Source organism: Trachurus trachurus, assembly GCF_905171665.1.
Source record: "Trachurus trachurus genome assembly, chromosome: 5".
NCBI lineage: Eukaryota > Metazoa > Chordata > Actinopteri > Carangiformes > Carangidae > Trachurus > Trachurus trachurus.
The window spans coordinates 6218809-6238522 of record NC_139896.1 but is presented as its reverse complement, the minus strand read 5'-3'; the positions used below and the strand labels follow the sequence as shown (position 1 = coordinate 6238522).

At 42.1% G+C, this 19714-nt stretch overlaps 1 protein-coding gene across 1 annotated transcript; it reads left to right on the top strand.

The window, feature by feature from the left end:
• Nucleotides 1–752: 752 nt before the first annotated feature.
• LOC310985612 (uncharacterized protein) lies at nucleotides 753–18838 on the top strand (the record flags this gene model as incomplete). Its single annotated transcript, XM_083971231.1, has 22 exons — nucleotides 753–758; nucleotides 1852–1987; nucleotides 2107–2316; nucleotides 3385–3481; nucleotides 3579–3769; nucleotides 6474–6649; nucleotides 6735–6851; nucleotides 6957–7027; nucleotides 8532–8625; nucleotides 8752–8832; nucleotides 8917–9052; nucleotides 12193–12330; nucleotides 13518–13727; nucleotides 14122–14221; nucleotides 14375–14565; nucleotides 15310–15485; nucleotides 15574–15690; nucleotides 15796–15878; nucleotides 16762–16855; nucleotides 16959–17039; nucleotides 18503–18638; nucleotides 18738–18838. The coding sequence occupies 22 exons, from the start codon at nucleotides 753–755 to the stop codon at nucleotides 18836–18838; spliced, it is 2742 nt and encodes a 913-aa protein (XP_083827357.1).
• Between the last annotated feature and the right edge of the window lie 876 nt (nucleotides 18839–19714).

Below are 19714 nucleotides of genomic sequence, written 5' to 3'. Positions count from 1 at the left end.
TTCCTGGAATTTTACACGGGTTATTAGCTGTGAACAAGTTGTGACTGTCGTGTCGTGGGAAAGGGCGTGAAAAATTACGACAAGGTGTGCTAGCAGGTGTAACAGATGTGCACTCACTCACCCATAAAGGACGTGCTAACCCGACCACTAAGTCATTGACAACCTCTTGGCGAAACGGTTAGCATCGTCACCTGCCGTGCAGGAGACTAGGGTTCGAACCCAACCTGGGGAAGTCCGTACCGAGAAACATAATGCAGAGGGCCAGATATGACATCGGCTACACAGGATGTGGCCATTTATTAGCATGCATTCTCCACGCTATGAAAAAATCATGTATAATTATGTAACATTACGACTCATGAGGCCAATTCTCGGAACTACTTGCATTTTTGAAATTACTCCCCCCAGCAGTCATGTCTGGAATGTAGTTCCGGCATTTGCCCCGAAAACAACTCCTACCCTATAGGGATTATGGCAATAGGCCAATTTTTTTTTTTTTTTTTTAATTACAACTATTTAAATGAGACACCAGGCAGAGAAACTGCTGCAGCTTTAATATTAACTTTAAATGTTTTAATGTCAAATTTTATGACGTTTCTTTCTTTGCCATAAAATTCTACGTCAAGATGAAAGAGCAGGTTCTGACCAGTATCGATACCGCTGACGTTTGAGTTAGGTAACTTGTATAAGATGAAAGAGCAGGTTCTTAGGTAAAATATGAGCCATTTCATTGATGTTTATTTCAAACCACCATGCTGGTACAGTTAGTCAAATAATGGCTGACAGGGGTGGGGATGGTTGTAAAACCTTTTATCTTTGTTGTTTTATTTGTCAACCATCTTTCCTGGAATTTTACACGGATTATTAGCTGTGAACCTGCACATTCACCACACCATGAAATAATAACGTATAATTATGTGACAACAACAACTCTGTCTCGTAATGTTACATTATTATTTCACAGCGTAGTGAATGTGCAGGTCAGAACTTCTCCGTGAGAGCGTTTTGGAGTTGTTGGATTGTGTATTTGATGAGTTTGATGGGGAGCATACGTCAGTCCGACTGCCCAAAAGTCTGACGGCTCATTTCTCCGACTACCTATTCTACAGTGTTAAGGTTAGGTTTAGGGTAAGGTTAAGGGTTAGGGCCACTTAAGTCGGAGAAGTGGGAGGTCGGACTAATGGACGCAAAAATAAAGAAATGTATGGTCGGAGAAATGGGTAGTCGGACAGACGTCATGCGCCCGAGTTTGATGAGGGAACGGTGAAAGTAGCTGAGCAGCTCGCGTCTCTGCCCCGCAGATCTCAAAACAACTTGCACTGACAATTAAAGGTAATGAACCAACCCCTATGACTATAGGAATTATGGCAATAGGCCAATTTGCCAAAATGTTGAACTATCCCTTTAACAGATTTCCGCAATCTTCAGCTGGTGAAAAGTGGTGGACATCGAGGTGATGCCAACCCATAAACATTTGGTTGTACACCTGAATAACAAGTATGGTCCTTTAACACAGATGCACTCCTGCAAATCCACATCCTGGCTTTGTTATGTGCACACCAAAGAAACCACAAAAAAAAAAAAAAAAAAAACCTGTGTTGAGTGAGTGAGTGGCGCGTTTGTATTGTGTTGTGTCACCGAGACGAGAGCGGGGACACCGGGTCGGAGGCTCTGATCTTGCAAGGTTGTTTTTTGTCCAATAGACGCTAGGTGGAAGGCAGATAGCCTCCATTCTCCCTGGAACTAGTTACAAGTCATTGATTTAACCATCACAATTACTCAGAGGCTGTTTAATTAAGGTAAAAAAAATCTTGTATAGTTCCTCTTTAATGTTTGATCCTCTTTTCACAGAACAGACAGAAACACTGTGATGCTGAGAGGTCGTACGAGCGTGACAATAACACGGCAGCTCACAGAGATGATGATGATGATGACGACAAAACCATGCTTCAGTTTACACAGGACACTGGCAACTGTGCACCGAGCAGTTCGTAAGAATAGTTTCTTACAAAGTGTCTACAACCAGAGATAGATCTATAAAAATCACATATACTGTATCTAACTCTCCTATATGTGACGTTAGTGATACTTTTCTACCTCCTGTAGGTTCGGCCCGGTGGAGCAGCAGCTACGCTCCGGCCCCTGTGCTGGCAGCTGCTCCTGCTCGAGGCCTCGTAGACGAACAGATCGACATCAGAGGACGTTTCCTGCCTCCACACCGTCCTGTCACTGTGTGTGCACGGATGCACAGCGAGGACGACGACCTGTGGGAGGCGTTTGCACATTATAACACAAAAGCAGATGGAACTATCAACTGTGAGTCGCTCTGAAGATTGCAGCGCAGTATATAGGACGAATCGCCTTGTTGTTTACAACTACTTCCGGGTAGAAAACCAGCATTCGAACAATAGTGACGGACGAGAGTTTAGCTATATATATATACTTTTTCATGTCACTATATCGCCGTTTAGACTAATCTGTTGTTTGTAAAGTTTATAAAACCAATGATTGGACAAACATTACTATTTACGTGTGCACATTTTTGTAATTAGTCATGGTTATCAGAGATTAGCTGGGCTAACGGTTACTGTTTAACTTTAATAACTCAGTGACTCAAAAAACGGTCCATGAAAACATATTTTCTCCAGCGGATATCTGAGTAGCAACATGATTGAGCTAAATGGAGTAGTTTCATGTCGTGTCCGACAATGGGAGGGTTTTAACAGCGGACGTCCTGGTGTTAGCTTAGCTACCGCCGTTAGCTTAGCTACCGCCGTCAGCTGTCCCTGTCAGCTGCAGCCACTGATGCTTTCTAGACACCGTGATTCCCCCAAACTGAATAAATACAACACAAAACGCACACACAGAAATAGTAATGTTTCTTCAATCATTTCAGATTTGTCTAAACGGTGATAGGGCGTGAAAAATATGATATATATAGCTAAACTCTCGTTCGTTACTATTGATCTCATTCAAATTACGTGCTGGTTTTCTACCCGGAAGTAGAATGTAAACAACAAGGCGATTCGGTCTATTCACTGTTAGGCTACATGTATATTATCCATAACTTATGGATAATATACATATGAAGCCTATATAAAAAGAAATAGAAACAGAAATCTGTGCAACTTTGATGTCACTGTTTAAAAGCCACTTTTACAGATCTGCTTTTATGTGAAGTTATCAACTTCTTGTTATTCCTCATCTTGTCCTATTAATTTGTTCTAGTTCCCGAACATCCTCAGTCTCTTTGTTTTGTTCTTATGTTCCTTTGTCATAAATGTTGTATAAATATTTGTATCTCTTTCTATTACTTTTGTTTCATTTTGATATTATTGCACCGTTTTGTTGAGCTGCTCTTACCTGATCTCCCTTTTCTAACAGTGACCCAGGATCCCTCAGTTGGAGGTTCGTATTTGGGCTGTGAACCAATGGGACTCTTCTGGGCTCTACAGCCGGCTGGAGGACGAGAGGGTTTAAAGTAGGTGATAAAAACAAGCAGCTTCACATACAGTCTATGGTATGATCATTTTAAAAGGTCAAACAGCATCGTCCCTAAGTGATGCTGTTTTCCACAGTTTGAGTAAGCAAAATCTGGAGACTCCATTCGTGGTGCGTATGTCCTTACTGGATGGACACGTGTCCCCCGGCGAGGGGCAGAGCACTGAGCTGGCTGCTGCCACCACCGAGCGCTGGTACATGGCTCCAGGTGTGAGGAGGATAGACATCCGTCAAAACGGCGTCGTTGGGACGTTGTTCTTACCTCCTGGTGAGTGAGAGATTTAAAGTCTCATGATCAATTTCACAGCTTTTATAAACACATGACATGAAAACTTCTCTTCTTCCAAAACTAAACAGTTGTTAAGTGATGACACCTGTGCTGTGGTTGTGTTTCAACTTCCTACAACCTGTGTTTACTATAATGCAGTGATTCCCAACCAGGGATGGGTGGAAACATTTATGAATTTATTCCCAAAATGATAAGTAAATATTCCCGGTCATTTCATAATGTTACTAAAATGCTACCTGCCAAGACCACAGTTACATGTCCAGTTACTGTTGCTCCAGACTCAGGAGAGGGTTCAGGGGAGCTGCACAGTTATGACTGTTACTAAGTTTATGTTTAATTTAAAACTCTGGTCAAAGCTCTCCGGGAGGTGGGAGTTGAAGACCTGACAGGGGATTCTGCCAGACGTTCCCAGCAGACCCTCACGATACGCTTGGGTCTGCCAAGTCTGTCCAGCTTCCTCCCCTGCCAGCAGATCCAACTCACCACTAGGTGGTGATCAGTTGACAGCTCAGCCCCTCTCTTCACCCGAGTGTCCAAGACATACGGCCAGAGGTCAGATGACACAACTCCCAAGTCGATAATTGACCTCCGCCCTAGGGTGTCCTGGTGCCACGTGCACTGATGGACACCCTTATGCTCGAACATGGTGTTCGTTATGGGCAAACTGTGACTAGCACAGAAGTCCAATAACAAAACACCGCTTTGGTTCAGATCGGGAAGGCCGTTCCTCCCAATCACGCCTCTCCAGGTAACACTGTCGCTGCCCACATGAGCGTTGAAATCCCCCAACAGAACGATGGAGTCCCCGGTTGGAGCACTTTCCAGCACCCCTCCCAGGGCCTCCAGGAAGGCCGGGTACTCTGCACTGCTGTTCGGCCCGTAGGCCGAGACAACAGTGAGAGACCTATCCCCGACCCGAAGGCGCAGGGAAGCGACCCTCTCGTTCAGCGGGGAGAACTCCAACACATGGCGGCTGAGCTGGGGAGCTATGAGCAAGCCCACACCAGCTCGCCGCCTCTCACCGTGGGCAACTCCAGAGTGGAAGAGAGTCCAACCTCTCTCAAGGAGTTGGGCTCCAGAGCCCAGGCTGTGCGTGGAGGTGAGCCCGACTATCTCTAGCCGATACCTCTCAGCCTCCCGCACGAGCTCAGGCTCTTTCCCCCCCAGCGAGGTGACATTCCATGTCCCTAAAGCCAGAGTCGTTGTCCGGGCATTAGGTCGCCAGGGTCCCCGCCCACGGCTGTCACCCAAAACACATTGCAACGCCCCCTCATGGTCCTTCCTGTGGGTGGAGGCCTACTGGAAGGTGGGCCCACGTCGCTCTTTCGGGCTGGGCCCGGCCGGTGTTATGCCGAGAAGTTCCTGCTTGCCGAAATCTGCACGCCGCACAACAAATGTGGAACTGGATCATTCATTACGGGGACGGGGATGCAGTATTCGGCACAGCAGTTTTTGGACCTGCCGAGATTTGCATCCCCTGGCTGTTTTAGCCAATTACACTACTTACACTACTACATGTATGAAATGCATGTTCATATGTATAAACACCTAAACCGTACAATGTGCGTAACCCCAGCAGAGCAGGCACTTCTCGGCATGTGTTGAAAAGTGCCTGCTTGCCGAGATCTGCATGTCGCTCGTGGAATGCCAGGGGATGCAAATCTCGGCAGGTCCAAAAACTGCTGTGCCGAATACTGCATCCCCATGTGTTTCACTGCAGATACCTGGTGGTCAAATGGGGTTATGCACATTGTATTGTATTTAGGGGTGTTTATGCATATGAACATGAATTGCGTAGCAGTGTATTTGGCTAAAACAGCCAGGGGATGCAAATCTCGGCAGGTCCAAAAACTGCTGTGCCGAATACTGCATCCCCGTCCCCGTAATGAATGATCCAGTTCCACATTTGTTGTGCGGCGTGCAGATTTCGGCAAGCAGGCACTTCTCGGCATAACACCGGGTCCCGTGAGCAGAAACCCGGCCACAAGACGCTCGCCTGCGAGCCCCAACCCCAGGCCTGGCTCCAGGGTGGGGCACGGTGACGCCGATCCGGGTGACGTGAGCTTCCTTGGTATTACTTTTCTCATAAGGGGCTTTGGAACCGCTCTGACCCGTCACCTAGGACCTGTTTGCCTTGGGAGACCCTACCAGGGGCATTAAGTCCCCGACAATATATCTCCTAGGATCATTCAGGTGCTCAAACCCCTCCACCACGGTAGGGGTTGGTGGCGGTTCAAGTTGTTTAACTACATGAAGATGAGAATTCCAAAGTATGGAGCCTCTGTAAGCAAAAGAAAACTGAGTATGTGTAGTGCGGCAAAAAGGGGGATGAAGTTTACCAGTGTGTCTTGTGTTATAAGAATGGACCTGAGAGTTAACTGTAAAGAATTCATGAAAGGATTTGGGCAGCAAATGGGAAAGATGAATATATTTATAAATAAATATACATGATTGAAGTATATTAATATTGTAGACTGACATTATGTGAAGATTCTTAAACAGAGGGGCAGATGAAGACAAATAATTAGGGAGGGTGGCTAATCTAACAAATTTCTTGCGCGATTTGCGCCGCAAATCAGAACACAAGATCAACACGCAACTTGCAGTTCAGAAAAGCTGTGAGACAGAACAGGAGTTTGGTGGATGGGCGGTGACCTCTGTGTCCTCTGCTGGCGTCCTGCAGGTCCCGGTCCATTTCCAGCCATGTTGGACCTGTGGGGAATGGGCGGGTTTCTGGTGGAGTACCGCTCGGCCCTGCTCGCATCCAGAGGCTACGCCAGCTTGTCTCTAGCCTACACAGGGCACAAAGACTTACCAGGTCGACGAGACCGCGTCAACATCGGGACTTCGTATTACACTGTAGGATTAAAACAAAAACGTCTCACAGTACACATGGTTATTTTGTCATTTTCCTGAGTTGATCCCATTTGTTCTGTTTGGACAGACGGCCTTCAAGCTGCTTCGAGATCATCCTCAGGTCTGTGCAGACAGAGTCGGGATCATCGGTCTGTCGTTTGGAGGCTTCGTCACTCTCTCCATGGCCACTGAGACTGATGTCAAAGTACGTCAGAGAGACCAGTTTCTGTTCCTCAGCTCACAGCTTCACCACAACACTACAAACACCAGATACATGAAATAATGTTGTTTTTTATGTTCTGCTCTCCAGCCGTCCTGTTTGGTTTGTATTAATGGGCCAATGGCCAGTCTTGTCAAATTCTCCGGAGACGATGCTGAAAGGTAAATTGTAATTATCTCATTATCTTTTAATAATATTAATAATAATGAATTTTATCTGAGAAACCGAAGAGGAGTGCTGCCCGGAACAAATGAAGAACTTCACTCTTATTGCCATTGAGTTTGAGCTTGTTGTTTGACATCCAGTTTGTAATGGTTTGTAGGCTGTCCATAAGGAAACGTTTTTATAGGGGGTGATGCAAAGTCCGGTTTGGTTTGAGTGTAGTCGGCGTAACAATGAAAGTGGATACCAAAATGACGGAAAATATTGCCATAAGGGAGGATATACATTCTTCAAAAAAAGTCTGGAAACACTTTTTCAGTCAATAATTTCTCCCCTTTAAAACAGCAACTGGTGTTGTATTTTATATCGTTGGATATTGTAAGAATGGTGCATTTGTGGAATGAGCACCGCAGCTAAACGTGTGGGTAGCTAACCCAAAAAATTGTGTAAAAACAGAACTTTGTACTGTAGGGGATTTCGGCACATTTTTTGGGGCCGCTACCCACACGTTTAGCTGTGTTGCTCATTCCACAGATTGTTTGATTGACCAAGTTGTACTTCATTGCAATTGTGACTAATCAGGCTTTCCAATGATATGAAATACAACACCAATTGGTATTATTAAAGGGGAGAAATGATTAACTGAAAAAACATTTCTGAACTCTTTTTGACGGGTGTAGATGATAAAGGGTAGGGGAGCAATGATATACCGGTATACATGTAGCTAAGTCCATTGCTTTAAAGGTTGGGTCTGGAGTTTTGTGCCCAAAAATAAACATTAGACTTATACAAATGAAATCCGTCTTAATCATCACCTATGGGCTTCGTGTCACATTCAAAAACACAAACGCACCAAAATTCAGAAAACACATGAAGTGTTTCCACAGCCAAAAAAAAGTGATGGACCAGGCTAAAAACTAATGCTAAGCTAACAGTACATATTATTGATAGTACTGTATGTGAATAATCATGAGATATTGGTGTTATAATAAGACCAAACAAACGCAACACAACTTCTAAAGTCAAGAAGCTTTTAACTAAAGTGCCCAGAAATACTTCCTGTTGTGAATTTTTGCACCAAGTTTTTGTGTATTTGCTGATATTTAATTTAGATGCACCGTAGATTTTAATTTTACAGAGTAACAGTCCATTTAACTCTGCCAAGGAATTCATGTTTCATGTTGTGGAAGAACACATGAAACTTAATGATTTTCTGTGAATGGGGGTATTTCTTATTAATTATCTGTTGCTTGGCACTGACGTTAATGCTGGTCTTAACTGTCTGAAGTTGTTCTGCTTCATTTTTACACAAAAATTAATTTACCTGCACCAAACTGGGTGGAGGAATGGGAGAAAATAAAAAATATTTCACCTTGTTTTTTTTGGTGCAATAGCTTGGACTTTAGAAGAATTTTAACACCTTTAATTCAGAATCCCAGATTATCACGACAATATGCAGTTTCACTCTCAAATTTCCTCTGTGAACTTGTGTTCATCTTTCAGTGAACAGAGACGTTGGACGTACGATGATCAAGGCCACGTCACTTTCAAAGAGGTCTCGTTGCCCTCCAACTTCCCCCCTGAGAACAAAGTGAAGGTGATTAACCCTTTCTGCCTCTGATCTTTGCACCAACACACACAGTTAGACCTGCATTAAGAAACAATGTATCAATTATCAATGGGTATCAATTTTGCAAACTCCAGCATGATTGTGTCTTTGCAGTTGGAGAACCTCAACTGCCCATTGTTGTACATAATGGGAGAAGATGATCAGAGCATTTCAGTCTTCGAGAATGCAAAACAGGTGCATTGCCTCATATTACTTTGTTTTGTTTGAATAAGTTTGGTATGTTTATTGTTTTTATGACACTGTTTTACTGTTCATCAGATCGAGGATACTATTAGGGCCGCAGGTAAATCCCACCTGTTCACTCGACTGTCCTACCCCGGTGCAGGTCACCTGATCGAACCGCCTTTCGCTCCAAACTCAAGACTGTCCTTATGGAACACCAAACCAAAGAAATGTGAGCCTCATTTTCACTCAGTCACATCTTATTTATAGAATTTATACTTAAAGGGACAACGAGGAGTTTCTATTTGGTTATTAAAAAGTCTCACGTTAATGTAGATGAATCTACGCTACCCACACTTGTTAAAGCAGCACTAAGTAACTTTTCAACCTTCATAAAATATTTTCATAACTTTTGTGATGATACATCGACTTACAACAAGTTGAATGACACCTCTGTCGTGGTCTGAGGGGGTCTGTATCTCTTTCTCTGGCACTAAGCAGCTTTGAGGAGCATGGTAGGAACCTGGCTCTCACTTTACTTTCACTTTCACTTTTGCGAGTCACAACAAGGAGGGAACAGGCAAAACAGCACTTTAGCAATGGATTATGTTTGTGTTTTCACTTTGAAATGATCCACTGGAAACAGAAACTTAGTTTTGATGTCTTCTGTTAATTTTAATGCAGGATATTTACAGGGCTTCACGCTAGTGTTCATGGGAAATGGAGTCTTCCTTCAGGCAAAACACTACCGCTTTGGTCCACAGGCGCCGCCAAACTCAACCAAAACTGAAAGTTCTTTAGTACTGCTTTAATGGCTCCATTTTCGATAAATATATCGTTTTGTCTCTATCTTTATTCTGTTATTTTATTTAAAGCAGAAGTAAGCGGAATGTTTGTGTTAATATAAGTCTTAAATAGTTCTATCTTCCGACAGCAATCACTTACATAGAGTGTTTGGTCTAAATGTAGTATGAAAACACTTCGCTTTCCAAAACTCCTCATTGTCCCTTTAACGGTCGGACCTTTTAATTTTTTTCCTGCAGTGTTCGCCCTGTGGGGAGGTCATCTCGCTCCACACGCTGCTGCTCAGGAAGATGCCTGGAAGAAGATCCTGGATTTTCTGGAGAACAACCTGAGACAATGAACCCGGTGGTGGTGAAATTGACTCTTTGCGATAGAAAAATACCTGAGGGAAGAAAACACTTTTTCTGTCAAAGAACCAGATTGTCCACAAGGGGGAGATGTTTGACTGTTCAGCACCAAACTGCAGCATCAACAGAGAAGAAGAAAAAAACGTCCTTGTTTCATCAAACATAATATGCTGCATTGGCATCATCTTTACATTTTTATTTTATGCAACTGTGACGAAGGCCTTGTCACTGCTAATAGGTGGCACATGGTAAATCAGACACTCCAAGAAAACATAATTACGCAATTTCCCACTGTTACTGTGGTCAGTGAACGCACCACAGTTCTACTATTATCTTCCTTCCTCTGTGCCAGCAGGTGTGTTAATGGCCAGCCATACTGTGTCTCTGAGTTGGAGGTGGGATTTTGTCTTTGGTGAAATTGATTAATGTGTGTGTAGGTTATTGTTATTGCTTGTGTGGAGGGTAATTTGACTTTGGTTGGTCTTGGGGTGGGAGGAGCTTAGCGTTTATAAGGCTCTGGCCAATGAGGAGAGTGAGTGATGGTGACAAATGGCCACACATCTGAATTGTGGATTTGAGTTTGCTTTGGATTTCCACGTTTCACTATCTTTTTCCCCTATAAATAAAAGCACAGCTCAAACACCATGTGTGACTCGACATCTTTTTTTTCTTCTTCTTTCTCCTGAACCAAAAACAAACGCACATTAATTAATTGTTTTTTGTGACAATGACAAACTTTTTTTTCATCACTGAACAAATTATCCACTCCAATAATACTTCATTGAGCTGTAAACAATAACTTATCAGTAATGTTAATTTGTTTACTAGGCTGGGTTTATTTATGGGGCTACCGCGGTTAGCATAAACAGATAAGAGGTTGATCAACTCGCATTTGTACTGTTTCAGCTATAGGCTAACCGGTAGCCCCCTCAGAAAATTCCTAATATAAATTGATAATGTCTATGTATATCTTTGCAAAAGCCAGGTGCCAGTGCTTAGGTGCTGAAGAAAGCCATCCAATTGACTTAAACGTCGCATTCAAGATAATTTGATGTTTTTTACAGGGTTGTCCATCTCACAGGTGACTGACTTTTTTCATTTTTGTAAAAAAGATCTGTTAATTAATTGGTTGCAATCAGAGTGTGAAGAGGATTTCAAACAATTTTGTAAAAAAAAAATGCTCCAGAATAAGATATCCAACCCTACCTTTAAAGGGATAGTTTAAATTTTGGAAAATTCGCCTATTGCCATAATCCCTATTTAGGAGTAGGTTCAGGAGTAGACGCGATCTTCTCAGCTAACACAACAGAAGTACGTAATACACAATCCAACAACTCCAAAACACTCACATGCTCAGCGAACACAACTGGGGTAACGGTACATTGACCCCTGTCCCTCAAAACTCATCAAATACACAATCCAACAACTAGATGCAGAGTTGTTTTCTAGGCAAATGCAACCGGAACTACATTTCAGACACGGCTGCTGGGCGGAGTGATTTCAAAAGCGAAAGTAGTTCTGAGTATTTGCTTTATGTGTTGTAATGTTACATAAACTAATTATACATGATTGTTTCCTAGCGTGGTGAATGTGCAGGTCACAACTTGTCCACCAGAGCGTTTTAGAGTTGTTGTGTATTTGATGAGTTTGATGAGGGACAGGGGACCTGAACCGTTCACCTCCATTGTTTTCACTGAGCAGCTCACGTCTCTGCCCCGCCGATCTCAAAACAACATGCACCGATAATTAAAGGAAATAGGACTATAGGGATTATGGCAATGGCCGAATTTGCCAAAATGTTGAACTATCCCTTTAACACAGACGCGCTTTAGTGCATTCCTGTAAATCTGCACAGGCGACTCACTACTGCTCCTCCTCCTCCCTCTTTCCCTTCCTGTCGCGAGGTAAAACATGTCATTTCCTGTGTGTCAGCATGGGAATGGGAATGTGGCCGTTCGACACGAAATTCAAAACGACAAATAATGAAAAATTCCGTGAGAGATTTGTGGAGCTGATCAGGTTTAACCAGCGTTGTGTGTATGGCTTAGTCAGCTGTAGTCTGAGCAGTTATGTAGGACAAAGGTCAGATGTTAATTTGTAACAGAGGAACAAGTCCTACTCGACAGACTAGGTTTAATATTTAACAGAGGGACAGAGTGTCTGTGTAAAGACACGTGTGAATCTTTTGTGTTTTAATGTTTGATCCTCTGTCACCTCCTCTCTTCACATGATGCTGAGAGCTTGTATGAGCGTGACAATTTAACACAGCAGCTCACAGAGATGATGATGATGACGACGATGACGATAAAACCATGCTTCAGTTTACACAGGACACTGACAACTGTGCACCGAGCAGTTGGTAAGTGTAGTTTCTGTTCTTTACTGTACTCGTCTCTGCGGTTGAACAGTAAATTGCACTTTGACCCTGAGTAAATCTGCAGCTTAACTGTATTCAACTTGAAAGCTGCTGCTTGAAAGTTTGTGAACGCTCCAACCATATGGTGCCTGTGATTGTGGCTAAATAATTCAGTTTTGGACTCATCCAGGAGGTTTCCTCTGGTTTGTCCAAGTTTAAACAGGCTTTGTTCAAACTTTGTTCTTCCTGAGAGCAGAGGCTTCCTTCTATCAACTCTCCCATGAATTACATGTCTATTAATTTTTAGCCTGATTGTAGATGCATGTACATTAATGTTGCCGGAGAGGTCTGTAACCTCTTGCCTTTACCTGATTTACTCTTCTTTTGGTGCTTCTTGGTGAAAGTTTTGATGGCCGTCCACATCTGTCCTCTGTTTCTAGATGATTTACAGATCTTACAAAACTTTTCTTAAGGATGTTTCATATGATTGGTCTGCTTAATTGATTACTTGAGCACCCACATGTATTTCACCTGAGTCTATTACCTACTTCTACTTGACTAATATAGAATGTCTGTGACTTTTGCACAAACTCTGATTCCATGTTTCACATACTCTTTCACGTAAAAAAAAAATATGGTGGTGATAAAATAAGAAAATAATGATTGAACAAACTGCAAAATCTTAACTAGTCTAGGAATTCACAAACTTTCAAACAGCACTGTATCTGATAATCTGAGGTATGAAATGTTACTGTGCAAAATAATCATGAAAAGTGTTTTAGAAATGATTCAAAACTAAACAACACAGTAGTAGCTACTTGTCTGCATTATTACAACAAGTCAAGGAGGTTGTGGAGAAAATGTGATAGTCAAAATTTCCTGATTTCCAGTGCTTTTTGAACACTTCAAAACAAATGTATAACTGTATCTTTGAGCCAGACGCTCAGAGAAATGTGAATTCAGTCGACTTCTTAAAAAAAAAAAGATTCCACAGGTTCTGTCGTTGCTTTGAAGGAGTTTCAGGATGTAGTCTCTGAGTTTCACAGCTCTGACATCATAGAAAAGATTCATAAAAGCAACTTAGCAGAATTACAAAGTGTCGACAACCAGAGATAGATCTATAAAAATCACATATACTGTATCTAACTCTCCTATATGTGCCGTCAGTGATACTTTTCTACCTGCTGCAGGTTCGGCCCGGTGGAGCAGCAGCTACGCTCCGGCCCCTGTGCTGGCAGCTGCTCCTGCTCGAGGCCTCGTAGACGAACAGATCGACATCAGAGGACGTTTCCTGCCTCCACACCGTCCTGTCACTGTGTGTGCACGGATGCACAGCGAGGACGACGACCTGTGGGAGGCGTTCGCACATTATAACACAAAAGCAGATGGAACTATCAACTGTGAGTTTGCAGCACAGTGTTTTAGATGATATACAGTAGGCTATATTGTTTTAGTAAAGAAAAAACACAATAAGATCAAAAATCTGCAGCATCTTTTAAATCCTAATCCTAAAATCCAGTTTTAAACATCTGTTTTTACGTGATATCGTCATCTTCCTGTTGTTTTTCTATCCTCTTTTATTCCTCATCTTGTTGTTTTTCTTATTTACTGAACATCCTCAGTCTCTTTGTCTGGTTTTTATTTGCCTCTATGGCTGCCATTTGTCCCATTATCTTGATTTTATTTTTCACTGTCTTTTATATTTATATATATATATTTATTTATATTTATGTGTAAATATTTTATTATATTTAATGTAGTGTTGATTATATCTGTCTTTCCTCCCTCTAACAGTGACCCAGGATCCCTCAGTTGGGGGTTCGTATTTGGGCTGTGAACCGATGGGACTCCTCTGGGCTCTGCAGCCGGCTCCTGGAGGACGAGAAGGTTTGAGGTAGGTGATAGCAGCTACACATACAGTACAACACTTGCACACTTTATCATCACAGCCTAATTCAAACAAATCCACAATCTGACTCCATCTGTGTTAGAAGTCAGATTTTTTTTATGACACACCCAGAGCAGCTTTTTATTTCCTCCTCCACAGATTGAGGAAGAAAAATGTGGAGACTCCATTCGTGGTGCGTATGTCCTTACTGGATGGACACGTGTCCCCCAGCGAGGGACAGAGCACTGAGCTGGCTGCTGCCACCACCGAGCGCTGGTACATGGCTCCAGGTGTGAGGAGGATAGACATCCGTCAAAACGGTGTCGTTGGGACGTTGTTTTTACCTCCTGGTGAGTGAGAGATTTAAAGCTTGTGAATTAGTTCAACAGTTTTTCACAGCTGCTATGAAACACATTGTTTGAAACCTTCTCGAAACTGTGAACACCAAACTCAACAATCAAACTAAATTCACCAAACTTCCGACTCTTCTTCCAAAACAAAACAGTTGTTGAGTCTGAGCGATATCAACACCTGTGCTGTTTTTATTAGGCTACAGTATAATGCACCAACAGAACATCACAGTGCACAATGTGTTGTAGTGAATGAAATGTAGACGTTTGCAAAAGGTTTTTATTTTGTTTTATTTGTTAGGATCCCCATTAGCTGCACTCTAGAGCATTGCTAGTCTTCCTGGGGTCCACATTTAAAACCAATACATTTAAACATACATCTACAATCACAATACGAAAAAGACAAGACAAGTCAACAAAACTTATATTAAATCTGCACAATCGGATTGTCATCTACTGTACATCAAATAATGTATGTAAGATACTCCAATGTACAGTGGTTATAAAATAAAATAAAAGGGTAAAACAAATGAAGATGATGACAAGAAACCCTACGACCCTAAATAAAACCCTTTGTGTGTATGTTAGTGTGTATGCATGTGCACGTATGTTATTTTACAAATATGAAGGAGTTCCACGATTTCATTGATCTGTATTCTATAGTGTGCTTCAAAAAGTTGGTGTTTGGTGGTTTGGGGAGCAAGCTTTGGTGAAATGGACTCAGAAGACCTCTGTGTCCTGCAGGTCCCGGTCCATTTCCAGCCATGTTGGACCTGTGGGGAATGGGCGGGTTACTGGTGGAGTACCGCTCGGCCCTGCTCGCATCCAGAGGCTACGCCAGCTTGTCCATTGCCTACTTAGGGCACAAAGACTTACCAGGTCCACAAAACCGCGTCAACGTCGGGGCTTCGTATTTCACTGTAGGATAAGAAAACAAAAAACGTCTCACGGTGCATGTGGTTATTCTGTCATTTCCCTGAGTTGATCCCATTTGTTCTGTTTGGTCAGACGGCCTTCAAGCTGCTTCGAGATCATCCTCAGGTCTGTGCAGACAGAGTCGGGATCATCGGCCTGTCGTATGGAGTCTACCTCACTCTTCGGATCGCCATCGAGACTGATTTTAAGGTATGTTAGAGAGACCAGTGTCTGTTCCTCAGCCCACAGCTTCACCACAACACTACAAACACCAGATACATGAAATAATGTTGGTTTTAACGTTCTCCTCTCCAGCCGTCTTGTTTGGTTTGTATTAACGGGCCGGTGGGAAGTACCGTGAAGTATGCTGGAGATGGCAGCGCTGAAGTATTTGAAAGGTAAATTGTAATTATCTCATCATTATCTAATTATCAAGTAGCTCTATGATGAGTCCATAGCTTTCTATGAGTAGAGTTTCTACGGTGGCCCAGAGGGGTCCATGCAATGCAGATCAAGAAAACACATGTAAAAACACCAAAATTCAGAAAACATCTTAATGAGTTTGACAAAACATAAACTCAAGTGTTTCCAGACACAAAAGAGACTAAAGGCTAATGATAAGCTAACAGTAACTACATATTATCAATAATATGTGAATCATCATGTGATATTGATGTAATGATAAACCAAACAAACTCACCACAGCTTCTAAAGTCAAAAAGCTTTGAACTAAAGCGCCCCAGACTGGTCCGTAACTTTATTGTGTCCACAGAAACACTTCCTGTTGTGACTTTTTGCAGCATTGCTGGTAGTTGAAACCTCAGATTTTAGTTTTAAAGGTTAACAGTCCATTAAAGTCTGATGCCTGGTTATTTGTGAGCAGGATTGCACAAAAGTAATAAACCAATTAACACTGGACCTGATGGAGGGCCAGAGAAGAACACATACAATTTGGATGTTCTGGATGATTTTTCTGTGATTGGGGGTATTTCTTACTGCCATCTGTTGCTTAGCAGTTTTATTTTTACACAAAATAAAAGTCTTGATTTGCACCAAACTGGATGGAGGAATGGGAAAAGAAAAGTACTCCACCTTGGCAGAGATATTAGACCTATTAGTCATGAGTGAAACACAAACTGTTTTTCTGGTGTAATAACTTGGACTTTAGAAGAATTTTAACACCTTAAATCCATCTGTCTGAATCCCAGAATATCACAACCACAGTTCAAAAGGTAAAATGATTCATTTCCTCTGTGAACTTGTGTTGTGTTCATCTTTCAGTGAACAGAAACATTGGACGTACGATGATCAAGGCCACGTCAGTTTCAGAGACATCTCGTTGCCCTCCAACTTCCCCCCTGAGAACAAAGTGAAGGTGATTAACCCTTTCTGCCTCTGATCTTTGCACCAACATACACAGTAAGGCCTGCGCTGAAAAGCAATGTGCTATCAATTATCAATGGTTATCAATTTTGCAGATCGAGAACCTCACCTGCCCGTTGATGTACATCGTGGGAGAAGACGACCTGAGCACTTCAAGCATGGAGAATGCAAACCTGGTACATTATCTCATATTACTTTGTTTTTTGTTTGTTTTGTTTTTAATAAGTTTGATAAGTTTATTAGGGCCACGGGGCAAATGCACCGAGGGATAAGTTCAGCTCCAAAATGCGAACTGCAAAAAAAGTCCCATAGAGAATGAATGGGAGGAGGTAAAAAAAATGAACAAATTATTAGACTTTTTCAAATGTTTACTACTCCAGCATACTTCCACCTAAAGACTTGGTTTAAACTTTAAAATGTAGGCACAACTCTCGTCTGTTGGTGTATTATTCCACGTTTTAATAGGTATTATAGTTTTTAATCAATCACTGTTCCAATGACCATGATCATTTTTGGAGAAATGTTGAGATTATAATGGGTGTGTATTGCGCGGAATGTTCAGGCTAGAGTGGGTGACATCATCAGCTAGAGTGGGAGGAGTTGTCAAAAATTATGGGGGAAATTTTTCTTTTCACGCTGCTCCCGGCCACAAAATACACTCTACACACATGATTTCTTCCACAGTTGTAGACAAATTTGTCATCTCTCCAACAATGTGATCAAAAAAGCAGAGAGACTTACAGAATTTAAATTGTGAGCCTCTGAGTGAGGCAAGGTCCCTTCCTGCTCCCCATTGACTCCAATACAAAAACAATTTGTAGAAGGAAGGAACCCCTGTTTAATACTCACAAAGGTTTCCAAAATATTGACTGTAGAAACACCAAATTCATATCAAAGTGTTCAGGAAGTCCTCTGGATGGTCACAGTCTGCTACTTTTTCTGATAGGAGCGCACACACACAGACTTAATGCGATTACAGCTCCTCAATAGAGAACCTAAGCTGAAGCAGAAGAGAAGTTCGCCATGGGACCTTAATTCAGAAAAAAATCTCAATGTAAGTGAATGTGAGTCAAAATTTTATTACGTGATCCAATTGAATTATGTCATGAGCAAAGTATATGACCTTAAACTATTTAAAACATTGCGTTTCATGCCAAAAAAATCTGCATTTTGTCGTAAAACGGCAACGAAAGAATTTATTTTTGTGTGAAGACCGCTCTACGGAACGGACTACAGTAGGAAGATCGGGTGTCCCACAGAAGATACATCATCAACACCATCATCACGATACGCTTTCTGTTGTCTTTCTGGTTACGGATTTTCGGAATTTAATTTTATAATTGTTTTACAACAAACTGCTGATTTCTTGGCATGAAACGCGATGTTTTAAATAGGTAGAGGTCATATATTTTTCTCATGGCACAATTCAATCGGATCATGGAATAAAATTTTGACTCCCATTCACTTACATGGAGATTTTTTCCGAATTGCTGTCCCATAACGAGCGTTACTTCATGCTCTGCTTCCACTTAGACTCTCTATATCCTTGCTCAGTAAAAGATGACCATGTGTCTGTGTAATTTGCTCTGCCTTGGCCATGTTGACATTTTTTTTATGTCACTGACTTGTTGCTCTTCAGATCGAGGAGACTCTGAGGGCCGCAGGTAAATCCCACCTGTTGACTCGACTGTCCTACCCCGGTGCAGGTCACCTGATCGAACCGCCCTTCACTCCAAACTCAAGACTGTCCTTATGGAGCGTCAAACCAAAGAAATGTGAGCCTCGATTTCACTCAGTCACATCTTATTTATATAATTTATACTTCAACATTTGAACAGTCAGACCTATACTTTATTATTTATTATTTTCTGCAGTGTTCACCCTGTGGGGAGGTCATCTCGCTCCACACGCTGCTGCTCAGGAAGATGCCTGGAAGAAGATCCTGGATTTTCTGGAGAACAACCTGAGACGATGAACCTGGTGGTGGTGAAATTGACTCTTCTTTACGATAGAAAATACCTCGTTGTGCACGTGACGCGTCTGTGAGATGCTGCATTTAGCTGAGAGAGTTTTAACTGCAGAGAACTGTGGGAGGGAAAAAAAATAAAACTTTTTCTGTCAAAGAACCAGATTGACCACAAGGGGGAGATGTTTGACTGTTCAGCACCAAACTGCAGCATCAACAGAGAAGGAAAAAAATTTCCTTGTTTCATCAAACACATGGTGCATTAGTCATCATCTTTACATTTTTATATTACGCAACTGTGACGAGGGTCTCTTTACTGCTCGCAAGGCACATGGTGAATCTGACGCTCAAACAAAACACATAAATCCCCACTGTTATTGTGGTCAGTGAATGCACCACAGTGCTGCTGTTATCTGGTGAAAGCAGCTACCTGTGCAGATGGGTTAATGGTTTATTGCCATGTTTTGCACTGAGTTGGAGGTGGGATTTTGTCTTAATGTAATTTATGGTATGGTCAAATTCAGCGTTTTAGTAAACTCAGCATTTATAAGGCTCCGGCCAACGAAGCTCTACAGAGAGAGAGAGAGAGAGAAATGGCCACACACAGTGATTTGTGGTTTTTATTTTGCTTTGGATCTCCATAATCTCCTGGTTTCACTTTTCCCCCTATAAATAAAACCACAACTCATACATCATTTGTGACTCACACCATCTTATTATTATTTTTTGTCATAAACCAAAAACAAACCAACCTTTTTTTTTTGTGACAGCAACGAACACTTTTTTCAACACTGAACAAAAGATGTAATAAATAGGCTAATGTGCACAACATCGCCCTCAGTCATCACTTTTTTCTTTTAAAAGTCCCACTTCACACTTCACATC